Source organism: Phaethon lepturus, unplaced genomic scaffold, assembly GCF_000687285.1.
Source record: "Phaethon lepturus isolate BGI_N335 unplaced genomic scaffold, ASM68728v1 scaffold53509, whole genome shotgun sequence".
NCBI lineage: Eukaryota > Metazoa > Chordata > Aves > Phaethontiformes > Phaethontidae > Phaethon > Phaethon lepturus.
Genome location: NW_010565120.1, coordinates 2,074 through 17,593, shown reverse-complemented (window position 1 = coordinate 17,593; position 15,520 = coordinate 2,074). Strand labels below are relative to the sequence as shown.

The window sequence follows — 15,520 nt, the reverse complement described above, 5'->3', positions numbered from 1 at the left end:
TGAGGGGCCCGGCCTGGGCGTGGGCCGGGGGCGTGGGCTTGGGCGTTCCCAAAGGCCTGTGGGGAGTGCTAGGGGCCCCGTGGGCTGTGTGACTGGAGTGGGATCCTGTGTCCCTGGGGAGGCCCTGGACAGCTGGCAGGGGGCTGTGGGACAGCAGTCCTGGCACTGAGCCTCTCCAGGTGCCTGCAGGTGTGAAGGAGGACTCGTTCAACGTGCTGGACCTGGCGGAGTACACGAAGAACCAGCCCTGGTGGCGCAAGGTCTTCGCCCCCAGCTCGGGGTCAAGTGCCGAGAAATACAATGTGGCCACGCAGCTGGTGATCGGAGGGGTCACAGGATGGTAAGATGTGCTGGATTGCCGTTGCTGCTCGTGGCAGGCATGATGCCTGCAGGCGCTAGCTGGGTTTTTGGGAACATGCTGACAGGTGCAGGGTGGTCATCTGGCAGTCCTTCAGAGAAGGCAGGTGTCCAGCTTGCCCAGCCCACCGTGCTCTGGCATGCTGTGCTGAACTGTGGGAGGTCTTAAAAGCTGCTTCTAACATGGAGCTGAAGAACTGAGACTATCTCCTAGGAAACAAAATGGCATCAAGCTTTAATTTTTGAGGTGACATCATTGTCTTTAACTTCTAGCATAAAGTCATGGAGTTGACTTTAGGACAGGCAAATATGAGCCTCTTGGAACAAGGATACCTTCTTCCCTGGAGGTGGACGTATTTCAGGCATCTGCACAAAAACCTCCTGTGGAGGTAGCTTATTGTGCCTCTGGGCATGGTTCCTGGGGTTTTGTGTCACTTGTAGCAAGCGCTGGGCCTTGTGGCTCTGTTTGCAACTTCCCACAGCAGCATTGTTTGAGTTGAAAACTTGGAGTAATCACACTGCTTTGCTTCTTGCTGAGCCTGTCGTCTTCATCTGGCACAGCGATAACCGTTTAAAAGTGTATGACAGATCTTCATTTTCTGGTAAAAATATGAGCTGGCCACCTCTCTCTTGTATCTTCACTAAGTATGAATTCAGAAATGGGTAAGCAGGTTGCTGTGTTGTTTTGCAATGTTGATAGGGAAACCATGGTCCAAGTAAAGTCCGCTTTGGGTGATACAATACACTAGCCCTTTGCTGCATGACTGAGCAATGGGGTGGTGCTTTCTTGAGTTCTAGTGGCTGCAATGATGTCTTTCATGTTGAGAGCATGTAAGCCAGTTTGGAGATGAGTATAGCTTTAGACCAACCACTGCTGGCTGCTTGTTTCAGCATATTTCTCTTCTGAGAAATGAAAAGTAAGCAGTTGTTTGGGCAACAAAGAAGCTTGCCTTGTGATCTGGTCTCCATGCTGTATCATGGAGCAGCAGCAGATGTGCTGCCTAATTTCCCTTCAGAGATGATAGCAGTTAAAAAAAAAAAGAAAAAAGTAAAATCACTTGTTGATTTTGGTGATATCACATGTTTCCGATTACTCTTTTGGGAGAAGGTGAATGTTGAAGAGGTAAGAATCAAAACTGCAGAAGGCTGAAATGCGATAGTGATTTAGGCTATAAAAGGCTATAAAAGGCTATAAAGCATCAGTTTTGGCTGGGTGCAAATCCTTTTTCTGGTTGCATGTGGGTTTCTTCTACTGTTCATCAGGCTGTCTCCGAGTCTTGGTTAATTACTAACAAAAGGCAGTCTTGCTTGTGGGAAGCACGCTGAGGGGTGTGTGTTTGGTACCTCATTCTCCTGACTGGATTCTGGTTGATTTGTAGGTGTACTGGATTCATCTTCCAGAAAGTTGGAAAGCTGGCAGCGACAGCAGTGGGAGGTGGCTTTTTCCTACTTCAGGTGTGTATGAACAGTGGGCCAGGCTTTCTGAGAACTGTGCTGATGGGGAGAAAGGGCTGTCTGGTGATCATTACCTGTTGGCACATGTGGGGCCAGTTCCTCACTCTGCCAGGAGCTCTGTGTGGCCATGGATGTCAAGAGCCTGCGTTCTCCAGAGTACATAGATGCAGCAGCAAAGCAGGATCAGTGTGCATAAACTTAAGGATTGCCAAAAGGTGCCATTCGCTTAGGATGCGCCAGGCCAAAGGCACGTGGGGACTGTTACTGCAGGGGCACCTGAGTGAAGCAGGAGGTAGCCTTTGGCTGTGGCAAACCATGCTGCTGCTGCGGGACTGTGGTCTGAACTGGCTACTGTACTTAGTCTTATGCCTGTGGAGATGGTGTCCCTGGAGGAACAGCCATGGATGTCAAGAGGGATTTGTCCATGTCTATGATATCCTTCCTGTCGGTCTGACTCCCTGAGGACTCAGGCCAGCACAGATGGGGCTCTCTGTAAAGCATTGGGGAAGAGGAGAGAAAGAGAGATCTCTGTCCTCAACCATTTCTCCTGGTTTCCAAGAACCCTGACACTGAGGGGAGCTGCTTGGATGTGGACATCTAGGTTGTACATCCTGCAGGCAACAAAAGAGCTCTTGGGCTCTCTCGCTGAGCAGAACTTGTTTACTTTTCAGGCGCTGTCTTGCCTGTGACTCGTTCTCCGCACTCTTCTGGCTCTGTTTGTTCTGCTGAAAGCCAAAAGCTTGCTCTGAGCAGCAAGAGTTTCACTGCTGAATCATCCTGACCAGATAAAATATTTAGAGAGGAACAGGCTATTAATAGCTGTGTCCACCCACAGCAGCAGGAGAGCTGCAGAGAGATCCCAACGATATACGTGGCAGTTGTGAGGGGGAGGTGATGCCAGCTTTACATTAGAGAATAGAGGCTGAAACAGGCTAAGCTGCAGCATGTGCCCAGCTGTTAGGGGATTACTGTGGGGGACAGATGTTGCAGGACAGTTAATACAGCTATGGGAGTGGTCCTTTGTCCAGTTTTTAAGCTAGTGTGCTCATCCTCTCAGCCCACCGGACCAGTGTGTGAGAAGTGTCTGTGGTCAGGGAAGGTGGGTGGGCAAGGGGGTCTGTTGTGGTCATGCAGGAGTTTATTCCAGGAACTTTCTTTCCACCCCTCAAAACTCTAGATTGCAAACCACACAGGATACATCAAAGTGGACTGGAAGCTAGTAGAACGGGACGTAAACAAAGCCAAGCAGCAGCTGAAATTTCACAGCAGTGGTAACAAAATGCCTCCAGAAGTGAAAAGCAGAGTGGATGAGGTGAGACAACTCTCCCAGGGTGTGTGCAGGTGCTTAGCTGGAGGGACAGCAGAAAATGGGATTGACTCCTGGGCTCTTACGGATCTTCCATTGTACAAATACAAGGAGGGAATGCTTGCATGATAGCAAAACTGGAGAGATGGCAAAGCTATCTGTGCATGTTTGTGACAGTCAGGGTGCCTTCTAGGCATGACACTAGCTCACCATGTGTTGCTGCAAACTCCTTGGGTTAGGGAGAAAACGTTGCTGGGGTTGTGGGGAGAAGTGTCTCCTCAGTCTGACAAGAAAAGCTAAGCAGATCTGGCAGCAGAGTGACCTGGTTACCCTGGACTCTGCTGTACCCTGGTTTGGCACACACAGTCAGCAGCCCCTTCTGTCAGACTGTGCTGGTTGTGAGAGAGCCCTGGAGCATGTAGGCTCGGACTGCAGCTCTCAGAGGGTCTGGGCTGTACTGGGACTGGATCAGTTCAGGAGCTGTACATGCAGCAGGGGGATTAGGGAGGGGAGGTCATTAGGTAGGATATTTTCCCAGACCCGAGCAGTGGCCTCTCTCTGAGCATCACTCACCTGGGAGAACAGCCTGAGGGATGTCTTCTTACGGGGAGGGTGGGTGCATGACCTGCTGTTGTTGAACACTGTTGGCTCTTCTCTCCCCTGTTTAGGTGATCATATTTCTGAAGAAGAATGTTATCCTGACTGGAGGGTTTGCTGGAGGATTCCTGCTTGGAATGGCGTCCTAGAAACTGCGCTTGACTCTCCCTTCATGCCCAGCCTCCCCGGCCCTCCTGTACTGCTGTTCTCTCTCACTTAGAAGTCAAAGGATGTTGCTGACAGGCTCAGTCCCTCTGCTCACAGGTTCCAGCCCTTATGTCTTACAATGCTGCTTCTGATTTCCAATTTTTTCCTCTGTCTGGGCTGTTAGGTTGCTGGGATCAGTCTGAAAGCTTATGGCTCCCAGTGTATCATTGTGATTCATTTCCCCACCAAATATGCCCAGTTCCAAATTTTCTGATGAGTTGCAGCCTCATAAACATGTAGTGGCAGAGAAGTTTCTTAAACGTGCTTCCTCCCAGGTGCTCAGGGTTGTTACATGTACATTTGTCTGCCAGTATATGTGTAAAACAGCTGTCAGCTGTTCACTGCTATTTACCTTGCACTTTTTCTGCCCCGGTACCTAGAAAGCCTGTGCTTCCCTCTGCACAGAGATGGTGTGTGCAATCCAAAATGTGCTTGGCTGTCCTGGGGTGGATGCAGAAGTGTCAGGGGATAGCCTGGGCTGTGTCCAGGGCAGGTAGATAAGGAGCAAGTTCATGTTCTGTGTGGTGCGTGGGGTTCTCCTGCCCTTCCCGGGCCATTGCACTGCACATAGATGGCCACTTGGCTGGTCCTCTGCTGTTATTTATACTCCTTACTGGAATTGCAGCACTGGCACTGCTAGTGGAAACTGAGCACCGTGGGTGGCTCTCCAGGCCCTTTCCTCATCATGTGTTCTGAAAGTCACCAACCTTCCTGCACTGTAGAGCGCCTTTCTCATTTGCTAGCTGACTGCTCAGCCTTTGAAGTGTGCTGAGGTGCTCCCTTGTGGTGGGCCGGCTTCCAGTGTGCTTGACCTGTCTGTCAGGCTAGCTGGCGCAGCTGGTGTGTGTTTCAGCTGTGACACTTACTGTAAATCACCTTGGGCTTCAGACTAGTGTTTCTAGGTCTACTGTGACTTCTGGCCACTTTGGTGTTGGTGATGCTCTTAGAGCTGTAACCATGTGGGACAGGATTGTAGCCAGGCAATGCATCCCTGTTTAGGGTACATTGTACTAGTCCAGGGTTCCTGTTGCCAGCTCTACTGGGGGGGGGGGAGGATGTGAAATCTGGAGCACAGTCCTTTACCTGCCTCTGCAGAGCATCTCCTGGGACTCTGGGAGCAACTGGAATGACAAAACTTGTTGGGAAAATCAGGTTATGCTCTTATGGGAGTGGCTCATTTCCATAGTTTCTGCCTTGGTTTTGTTCGTTCCTTCTTTGCGTTTACCATTTCCACAAAAAAAAAGCTGCTTGCTTAATTCCATCAGCTGTAGCCCTTCTCCTGCAGGTGACGAGGCAGCCAAGGTGCAGAACTGAGCTGTTTCTGGACAGTCTGTCCCAGTGCAGCTGCCTGCAGAGCAGAATTCTAACCTACAAGAGGAAAAAATAAAATCCCTTAGGGATGTTTTGCATTGGCTGTGATGTGCTGACATTACTGCTTTCCAGAGTGCAGGGACTTGCATGATGTCGGGGTGGTGTCCTCCAGCAGGTACATGTAGGAGTTCTTGCCAAAAATGTTTTTTAATGTGAAACTCAGTCCATCTGTCAGTGGGAAACATGCTAGGGAATGATGACACGCATGAGTGATTGGGACACAAGCACCTTGCTCAGCAGCTGCACCCTGTCTCTCAGTATGGCTAGAAGTGGGGATCTTCCCCCAAAAGCTGCTGGAAGAGCTGGAACGGTGGGTTCTTCCACCAGAGGTTTTGGGATGAACACTTGTGGTTGCTAATTTTGTTTCAGCTCTCTTGATTCAAGTGTCAGTGTAGCAACACACTGATTTAGCTGAGGTTTTTTCACCTTCAGGATCTGAAAAGAGGCTTGTAGGTAATCAGGCAACAGAACTTGATATCTTTGCTCCTGTCCTGCCATGGAGAATGAAAGAGCGGCTGGGCTTACGTCCTTTTAATGATGGTCTTCCTAAAAGCCAACCAGGAGTGATGTGATGCAACAAACAGGTCTTCAGTAAATTGGTGTTTGGGAGTGGAGTGGCAATTGATGCTGATGGTTAGGTTTTGTTTTTTGTTTTTTTGTAGGAAGCCGGTAGGGCTGAAGGTGCATGAATTGATACATTTATATTGCAGGGTATATCTTGTTCCTGTAGGAACACAGCATTGCTGCCTCTCTGCCTCCTGTGCTGCATAACACAACCTCTTCTGAGATGCAGTAATCTCCACAAAGCTTCCTCCAATGACAAAGCTCAAAGTAAATCATTAACAGACCATAGGGATGTTTTTCAGGCTAAAAAAGTCACCATTTCTGCCCAGCCACCGGGAAGGGTGTACTGGGTTCTGCTCCACAGGTCCTGCTATGGAGAGAAATAGCCCAGAGAGGGAGCTAAAACGCCTCAATTGCTGCTGAAAGGGGAAACAAGTGACAAATTCATCTTGAGTTTGATGTGAATGCAGGCAGGGAATGGACAAGGACCTCAAGATCTGGCAGATCTTTGTGCTGTGCCAGTGTCAGGCTCGTGGCTGGCACCGTTTGATGATGTGAGCCCACACTGGAAGCTTAGGTAGATGTCTGTGGGGATGCATTTTCATTGTTGGAGGTGCCAAGATGAGGTGTTCCCCCCCCTCCCCACCCTTGCTCCTTTTGGTCTTGTTTCAACAACTTCTGGCGTCTGTTCCAGTATGAGGAAGTTTAAAACACACTAGGCTTTTAAAGTGTTTTTATATATTGTATGTAAATGCTTGTTGAAGTGATATTTTATTAAACAGTTTTGCTCTAATAGCTTCTGTATGTGAGGTCTGTTTTACTTCTTGGGAACCAGCAAGGTTTTGTCTTACCCTGTGTGTTGCACTTGACTTATGGAAGCAGTTGCAGCCAGTCTGGTAGCATGGGGCCACCAGCCTTCCCTGTTATCTGCAGGTAAGCATGGGCTGCCATAATAAACCCCTCTCCTTGATGATCCTGGCACCAATCACCTATGTTCCCAAAATGTGGAATGCTTCTGGGGCAGGAGGCGATACTGCTGCCATCCTGGCTTCAGAGCCTCCCTGCTGAGCAAGTTTGCTCCATTTGAGCAGAAATGGCCATGGAGACGAGGCTTTTCTTTTTAATAGGCACAACAGAAGCCTAAATATTTTTTTTTATCATCTATTAGTGACTTTCTTTCCACTGCTGATGCTCAGATAGGGCAAAATGGAAAAACTAGCTACTTTCAAGTATTTGAGCTGCTTCACAACATTGTCATCACTTTCCCCTACTTCTCAAGAATACTGAAACCCCTATTTTGCCTTAAGGGTTTTTTTTGGGGGGGGGGGAAGGGAGGCAGGAGGGCAAGGCTAGCCCTGAATTATTCTGATCTTGAGCCCCAGTTATAAAAATATCAAGCAGCTTCTATTTAAACGTGATGATATCACATGTAGCTCTGGACTGTGAACAGCAGCCAAGCTGCCTGGCTTGCAGCTATGTTGTATTCTCAATAAACAACCAAACTGAGACTACAATTTGTTCCAGTCATTTATTTTGTATTATGGTATTTCAGAGCAGTGAATACAGATGGTTTGCTCTTCTAGGCTTCAATACACTCAACTATTGTGCCTAGACTACAGTGGTCTGTTTATAGAAGCTGTATTTCATAAGTAAGTTGTACTTGATCACAGCACAAAAGTCCTTTACGGCTAGATCTAATGACAGAGTTAGGGGCCTAGTGGGTTCGAAGTCTGATAATTGAAGTGCCTAGGCCCTGTAATGGACTTGGCACCCACTGAGGTGCCTGGACTCCTGCTACAGGGGACGGAGAGACTTGGGCAGCTCTGAAAGGTGATGCAGGAACCTGTCTACCAAGCTCTTCCTACAGGCCACAGGAAATTCTGCTGCACGGGTGAGAGCTTCTGAAAATCCATGTCTCCCTGGGGTCCAGACACAGCCGGCTTGTGAGTGAGTCTGGAATGCTGTGTTGAAAGCAACTGCCTACAACTGCTTGTTCAGTAAGCAGCACCTAAATCAGTTCTTGGATCTAGCCCAGGGCTTTGTGACAGGCCTCTGGGTACCAGCGGGTTGAACTATGCTGGGTTCGTAACATATTGCTTAAAGGTGTTCAATTATACATAAATGTATAAATTTTATATCAACAGTCAGATCTTTCAAATGAATATTGCTTTTAAAAAAAATAAATCCTATTCCTGTAGCAATCCCTGAAATAATGTTCCTGTAACATCTTTGTCATGCAAATAGCAGCGTGTAGGCAATTCAAATATAAAGTAACCAAAAGTCTGTCCAGTGGGAAAGTGAGGCACTTAGGCAAAGTGACGTGTAGTCACTCGTGTTCTATGCAAGACCTAGGAACAATCCCCAGACCTGATTCCCATTCTTGAGCTTGAACCACTGGACAGGCAAATGTTGTCTGGAACTACTGCATGGTGGCAGCAATACCTTTGCTGTGTCAAGATGGGCTTGTTTCATGTGTCACACTTAAACTCACTCACTCTTCTGAGCTCATTTCCTGTACCTCTCGCTCCAGAAGCCAGAATAACTTGGTTCCAGTTCTCCATTTTGAGAGCAAGGATGGATTAGAGTAAGGTAAGCATTCTAAAAACATCAAGTTGACTTTTCACAGACACAGGTGCGATGCAAAGACAATGTAGATGATGTTTTGGTACAGAAAATAAAGTCTGTTAACCAGGTCATCTGTTGGTACTGCGTTATACTTTTTGGTGTGCCGGATGGTGTGTTCTAGGAGCAATCTGGCTTTCCTGAAAGTCTAAAGAAGGCTTGAAAAAACACACACGAGCTCTGCAGGTGAGTCCATGCTCCAGCACCTGCTGGAGCTGCATTGTGTTACTGAGGTGGTGGGGGAATTCCTTCTGAAGTTGCCTTAAGCTTTTCTCTCTCCCTTTCTTCTTTCTCAAACCCTGAACAACAGATGGATCTGCCCTTGGGGTACCGGGCGCAGCACTTCCGCATTTCCTGAAGCACGGTTTCACACTTAGACTCCATGTAGTTGTTCACTGGAAAATAAGAAGGAGACACTAAGTCTGCAGAGGGGAACAGGTTTTGTCCCCAGAGGGGACACATCTAGCCCAGTCCTTCAGCTGCTGGGCAGCATGTTTCTCTCAAAAGCCAGAGCTGCTTACAAGCATTTCATCCCTTTCTCTGCTCTACAAAAACCTCTCTCTAGTTTCAGCTATCTAAAGCCACGTAAAGACAGCCTTGTTGTTGTGGATGGGACCATCTTCAGTCCTCCAATTTTGTAGGTATCACATTCCACTACAGTAAGAAGAATGAGGTTTCCTTTATTGCTGCCCTACAATCCTTACTTTCTTTAGCCTGTGTGCTTTTAAGCTAGATCTTGTCATCCATGGTCTTCAAGCCAGCTGCCATGTCACTATAAGGTTTACAGCTGAGTGTAAATTGAAGAGCATCCAAAGAGGACTTTGGTATAAACAGGGACATGTGCACCCTTCAGCACTGTGGGGTTTGTAAAAGGAAGGGGTGAGGAGCATGACTGCCAACCTCCTACCTGTGGCCTGTTGTGGGCAGGCTGTGGCTTTGCAGCAGATCTGAAGCAGGCAGGAGCACCTTAGAGGGAATGCTTAGCCATACGCCAGCAGCTAAATCCAACTGCACAGAGCCAGTGACACGACCACCTTCCACACAAAGGTCCCACCTCTACCTCAGGAGGTCCCTCAGCCACACAACTGTTACTTGACCTCCTCTTGCTTTCCTTCCTAGGTTCTTCCTCTTGGACGCTGCCAGAGCTGGGACATGAGGCTAAACGAGCTCCTAGTCTGACCTGGGATGACTGGGCTCATGCCTTTGTGCATAGGCACACCTATGCCTACCTCTGTACTTTCTCCACACAGTCTTTGGTTCACGCTCGGAGAGATTTCACTGCACTGGCAGGTTCAGGCATTGCAGGACACAAGTGATGTGTCTAGCATCCTTTCTGCCCTAGCGCTTTGCTGGCTGCCACTGTCAGCTGAGGTGGCAAAGCCCACAGTGCTTTGCAGCGCTGGCCACCAGGCTCTCGGAGAGAAGCCCTGCGGGTATGTGAGCAGACTGAGTCTGTGGCTTGAATTAATAACTTCCTGCCTGTCTGCATAGAAGCGCAGGGTGTGCAGAGCTACCCGCTGCCTTGGATAAGCTACACAACCACTACACAGCTGCCCTCACCCCACCACTGATTTTTCAAAGACTAAAAGAAGCAACAGCAACCCAATATGAGACAAACAGCACCCACTGGAGAGGGCAGAAAGCAGCAGTGAATGCCTTCCGGTTAACAAGCAAGCCAGCCCGCTGGAATTGCTGGGCTATGAATTCCCTGATCGGGTTGGTGAGTGACCTGTAACACAAGCACAGAGGTCACCTCTGAATAAAATGTTATGGTGATGTTACTTCTTTGCAAGCTGGCAGCCTAGGAGGCATGGCAGACCCTTGGAGAGGACAGCTACTCTCTCTCTGCCATAACCTGCCAATGATGAGTGCTCTGAGGCTCTCCTGTTTCTCTCCTTGTGCAGGTTTGTTTCTAAAACTACAGCTCCATACAGGCACACCCCACTATCTGCCAGGGATACATTCCTGAAAAGCACAACGGTTAGTCGCACAACAGATGATAGCAAAACACAAGAGAGATTTACAGTGGGAATTCTGTCTTTCAGAGGAAGCAGGCAAGATCTTTTGAAAAAACAGCTCACTCCAAAACCACCTGTTGAAAAGCAAGCATCTCCCAAAGGTTCTGCTTCTGCCCTCCATCCTCTGCACTCACTGTCTCTACATCTTTGGCTCTGTTAAGGCTCTGTATACATCCCCTATTGCATTAATTCTTAGAGGGAAACATTGCTTTGCTGTCTGTCAACTCAGCTGCTTCATCTGTGCAACTCAGACAACTCCACAGCATGATAATACATGAACAACAGCACTCCAAAACAATAGCTAGAGAACTGGTGGACAGTGGAGTGTGCATGTAGCAGAGTCAAAGAGCTTCTTGCTAACACTTAACTATTCAGACCAAATCTGTACACAAACCTACGTAGGTCCAACACTCAGAATAACCTCCATGAATGTTATAAAAAGAACACAGATGGGACCAAAACAGGGTCAAACATTAGCTTTTAAGTGCAGTTACTATGGGAAGAGAAGGCAGCCCTTCATGGAAGAATGCTTCAAACCATGAAGACAGTAAGAGGTAGTATCTAGACAAATGTTGGGGACGTGTAGAGAGGGTTGTTTAAGCCTTTGCTTTGAGGTGAACACAGCTTCCAAAAAACAATCCTGCGCAAGACAGACATCTACCAATAACTGACTATCAATTTTCCCTACTTTTTCCCCACGTGCTTTTCCTCCTATGCTCCTCCCCAGCCAGTGGGGTGGTTGTGTTATCTGCACAGATTGCAATCACTATGTTGGCTGCAGCCTGCAAAGCCATGCCTGTACTTCCACAGCAGAACCCCCTCCTCCCTCCCTGCTATATTTTTGCTAACCTGCTTGTAGTCTGCAAATAAATTAAAGGCAAAAATGAATGGCTGTGGAACTGGCCTGGCTAATTTTAGCTGTGGTGTCACTAGCCTCTTGCCTTGTCATCCCTGGGCTAACACCACGAGTTATTCTCATGTGAAGCTCCAAGTGCACTGGCTGAGGGCTCCACCAGGTGAGTTAGGAAGAATTCTTTCCCATATGGCTGAGCTGCCTTGGCACAGAGGAATGTGTTCTCTTACTCATTCCATAAGGCAAATCCTTTTCCAAGAAGCAACCAGATTTTTTTTAAAAATATTTTTGTCTGCAAGTAACAAGTCTGCTCTCCCCAACTCAGACTCTCAAAAAACATCATCACATAATCTCCCTCACCCCTACAAATATTTAGCTAAGCTCATACAAATCAGCTGTTAAAGGACTCCAGAGAGAGACCATCTCATACCTTGAGGCCAGATCACATATACCTAACCCATTCCCGACAGACATCTGTCTGACCTGCTCTTAAAATAACCCTGGAGCTAGAAGCTCTGCAATCTCCTCATACAATCCACCCACTACCTCACTACCCACTCTGTAAGAGAGCTCATTATAACGTCTAGCTGTCCCCGCCTACAGCTGAGTCCCAAGACTACACATGGGATCTCACTACCAGCATGGAGAACACTCTGAAATAAGCACATTACTGTTACAAACACTCTTGTTTTGTACTAGTGGTGTCTCATTATTTACAATCAAGTACAATTTAATTCTATTAAAACGAGACATTCTAATTCTGCTTGCTTTGCAACCAGGTGATGCTAATGTGCTTGCATTCTTCCTTCTCAAGATGAAAGGAGAACAGGGTTAAGTTAAAAGAATTAAGTTCCACCAAAAATCAAGACACCAAAAAGACAAAATTGCACTTGGTACCTTGCAAGCATTTCTGTATTTCACAGGCTTGTTTCTGGCAGGGATCCTTCTGGGACATGTTCGGAGAACTAAAATGATAGGAAAGTGTTAATGTAGAAACAACGTGCTTTTTGCGGGGGGTGGGGGGGGCAAGACACTGTCTTAAAGCCAGGGCTTTAAAGAGCTCCCAATTTCCCTCTCTGTCACAGACAGTTCAGAAAACATCTATTGCTGCTTGCAGATGCCTGACAACATACACAAGAATTCTCTGTGTCCAGCTAAAGGATGATAATGTGGACAATGAATACGGGAAGTTTTATGTTCCTAGCTTGAAGGCCTTTTTCTTTGGTCAAAATGTGTCCTTTTCGACTTGGATGCACAAAGATTCCAGCAAAGATTCAAATTACACACGGATGACTAATTTTTAACAGTTCTGTGCCTCTACACCTATACTAAAACAGGTATTTGTGTAAAGGCTCTCTCTGTGAGCTCTACACAACCAAGGATTTGGTGTTAGTCATATAACTGCAGCTGCAGAAGGCATTTAAAAAAACAACCAAACAATACTTAGTTGTTTATGTCCCATAAAGACAATGAGGAGGGTTTTGGTTTTTTTGTTCCAGGAGGAAGTCTCTTGGAAATACTGCCCCCCCACCAAAAACAGACTGGAGGACAGCTCCACCTTGTTCAAATCCCTAGAAAACGGATTTCAGACACTCTATTTAATTTTCTGCATCTGTGACACCTGTAACTATGATCTTCTGTGAGAGATCAAAAGACGAGCAAAAACTGGCGGTACTAGTAGTTGGATGGGAGACCTCTACAGGAAAGCACCGCTGTTACTGAAAGCAGTGGTGGACTTCAGCTCCCTCTGAGCTGAAGTTCAGCTCCTTCTCCTGCCCAGAGCTAAGGAGGTGCTGCTTTTCAAATTTCTGATCATTCACCAGCCCACAGCACTTTTCTAGGGCATTATTTCCAGCATCCTGGCCAAACTCCACTTGGGGCAATTACATTCTGCCTACCTAGAACTCCCCCTGACGTTTCACTTGGACACAATACTCCTCTTCACTGCCTGTCCTAAACTCTTGTGTGATGTTGCTGTGTGCAGTTTGTTTAACTGCTTCCACCTCAGAGGTGGCTGCATTTCAGTGGAGAGAGAATCATTTATTGTACAAAATATACAACGACATCTTCCTAGAGACACTGCTCCTGAAAGAAAAAAATTCATATTAAAGAATGACTGGGAATAAACAGAGCATAGTACAAAGCAGGGGTAATGTCTACACATACCAGATTAATCACCAGGCACGAGTTTTAGCAGCAGTTCTTCAACACCACCAAGCTGTAAGCGACAAGGAAAAGTTCAATACGTCTACAGTTACTGTGGCTGAGCTAATGGACTTCAACAAAATAACAGTCCTTTGCCGTCCCTCAAGGATCTCAAATGACTTCACAAACAGGCATGACTATGGTCTATTGTTGCCACCATCCTTACCATGAGATGGTGCTCTATCTCCCAAACGCGAGAGTTACTATCCCTGTACTGCTCACCCTGGGACAGCTGCCACATGTGAGGCAGCCGGGATGGGGGGAGCTGGCTGGGTCGCAGCGCCTCACCCAGGGGAACCTGAACTCTTTGGATCCGAGCCCTCAGCATACCTTCCTCCTGGGGGAAAGTAACAAAAAGAGCAGGCAGTTACTGGCAATGCAGTAGAGGCACCTGCAATAGCAAAGCTACAATCACTGGGAAGCTCAAAGGACACTTGCCTCTTCCGCAGCCACAAGCCACGTTTTGCGGTGCTCATCGCAGTAAACACCTACGCGTCGCACCCACAGTCGGACAGGAGGAGCGCCAGCGTGCCCTCCTTCTGCCATTCCCTCAGTCACTTCAGGATGCTCCCGTTAGGTGGACGGCATCAACCAGCAGAATGCATACATGGTCTCTTTAGCTCTGAATACATTCACGGAGAAAGCTCTCAGACCTGAAAGGCACCTCTGGGGTGGCGTTTGACTTACTGTATGAGATGCTATGTGCTGAAATGTCCCTAAAAGTCAGCTTGGGAAACTAAAGTGGTGCCTAAGTGAACAGAAATTTCATGACAAGTTGTATACTGGGACATGCGTGCTGTATGGTGTTTGTAAGGCATTCTGGGGCAGAAGGTGCTATTGGTACAAAGTTAAACCCTGTGAATATTGGCTTTGCTTATTCCACTAACAGTCCTATTAACAGTCTCTGTGTAAAATAGGGAAAAAAAGGAAAAAGAAAAAAGTGATTTACACAGGAGTTCCGTGGCTAATGTTGGTCTAAATCCCAAAAGCAAAACTTGTGACAAGAGGTGAAATTAGCTTAACAAGAACGAAGATCACTCTGGAGACAAAGCATGAAACTCCATATGCACGACTCTCATATTTGGAACTTGCAGAGCTGTCATTGTGAAGGATCCTTCGTCTCATCTCTCAAGAGGATGTCAGCATTGTCCATTCATCTAGAAGCTTCTCATGAATAGCTCTCGTGACTTTGCGTAGTTCGGCTTTTAGATGGTTACAGAGAGCCAACGATACCAGCAGGGGCAAAGGAATTTTGGACATTGAGGTGGTTCTTCCTACCGGAATTTTTGTTTAACAGCAAGTTTATCTGTTTACCAGTTAGATCAAGCTGAGCCATTAGCAAATGAAGGTCAGGGAAAATGATTCTCTCTTTGAACCCTAGAAGAGGTAATCAAAATGGTACAGACAGTCTTCATTCTTTATCTAGGTTTAAAGTAGAACAGAATTAAGCTGTAATACATATAACATCCTCCTGCTATGAAGCAGATGCAATATTTCTATCCCAGTGAAACACAGTGGTCTTCTGAAAACTTGTAAAGTTATACGGCATATTACAGACAGGAGCAAGAAAATCTGGGTACAAAATAAAGTAGGGAAATTCAGGGAGATAAAAAAATTATTATACAGTGGGGTACATATATAACAGGAAATACACTTCCATGTAGCCTTATATATCATCAGTGCTTCTCTACCTTTTTGAATCAAAGGATCACTTAGCCTTTTTGAAAACAAAACACCAACCACGGATCAGCCTGAACAGCACTGTCACAGTATTTTAATCTCTAACAAAGAAAACTTTCAGTGTTCTTTTATTATTTATTTTTCTCCCATTCTGTTTGTTTCCTTGCTTGATGTGTGGGAATGTGTATATGCATTATAAAAAGCACCACTGTTCTGAAGATCATCCTGTGATGTGGTACAGCCATTCCAAGCAATGCACCAGCAGCTGGATCACTGGCATTTAGA

General features: G+C 46.9%; 3 protein-coding genes across 3 annotated transcripts; 1 reads left to right on the top strand and 2 right to left on the bottom strand.

The window, feature by feature from the left end:
- Positions 1-179: 179 nt before the first annotated feature.
- Positions 180-4,247, top strand: FUNDC2 (FUN14 domain containing 2; the record flags this gene model as incomplete). The annotated part of the gene is made up of 4 exons (XM_010295075.1): positions 180-340; positions 1,737-1,812; positions 2,990-3,124; positions 3,787-4,247. Coding segments are annotated over 4 exons (450 nt in total), but the record flags the coding sequence as incomplete, so codon positions are not given.
- Positions 4,248-8,035: 3,788 nt separating this feature from the next.
- On the bottom strand, positions 8,036-14,026 carry CMC4 (C-x(9)-C motif containing 4). The gene is made up of 6 exons (XM_010295073.1): positions 13,994-14,026; positions 13,778-13,892; positions 13,517-13,568; positions 13,249-13,435; positions 12,248-12,315; positions 8,036-8,874 (listed from the first exon to the last, which is right to left on the bottom strand). Exons 5-6 carry the CDS (start codon positions 12,303-12,305, stop codon positions 8,705-8,707), a joined length of 228 nt encoding a protein of 75 aa, XP_010293375.1. The 5' UTR covers positions 12,306-12,315; positions 13,249-13,435; positions 13,517-13,568; positions 13,778-13,892; positions 13,994-14,026; the 3' UTR covers positions 8,036-8,704.
- Positions 13,521-14,101, bottom strand: MTCP1 (mature T-cell proliferation 1). The gene is made up of 3 exons (XM_010295074.1): positions 13,994-14,101; positions 13,722-13,892; positions 13,521-13,568 (listed from the first exon to the last, which is right to left on the bottom strand). Exons 1-3 carry the CDS (start codon positions 14,099-14,101, stop codon positions 13,521-13,523), a joined length of 327 nt encoding a protein of 108 aa, XP_010293376.1.
- Positions 14,102-15,520: the final 1,419 nt, after the last annotated feature.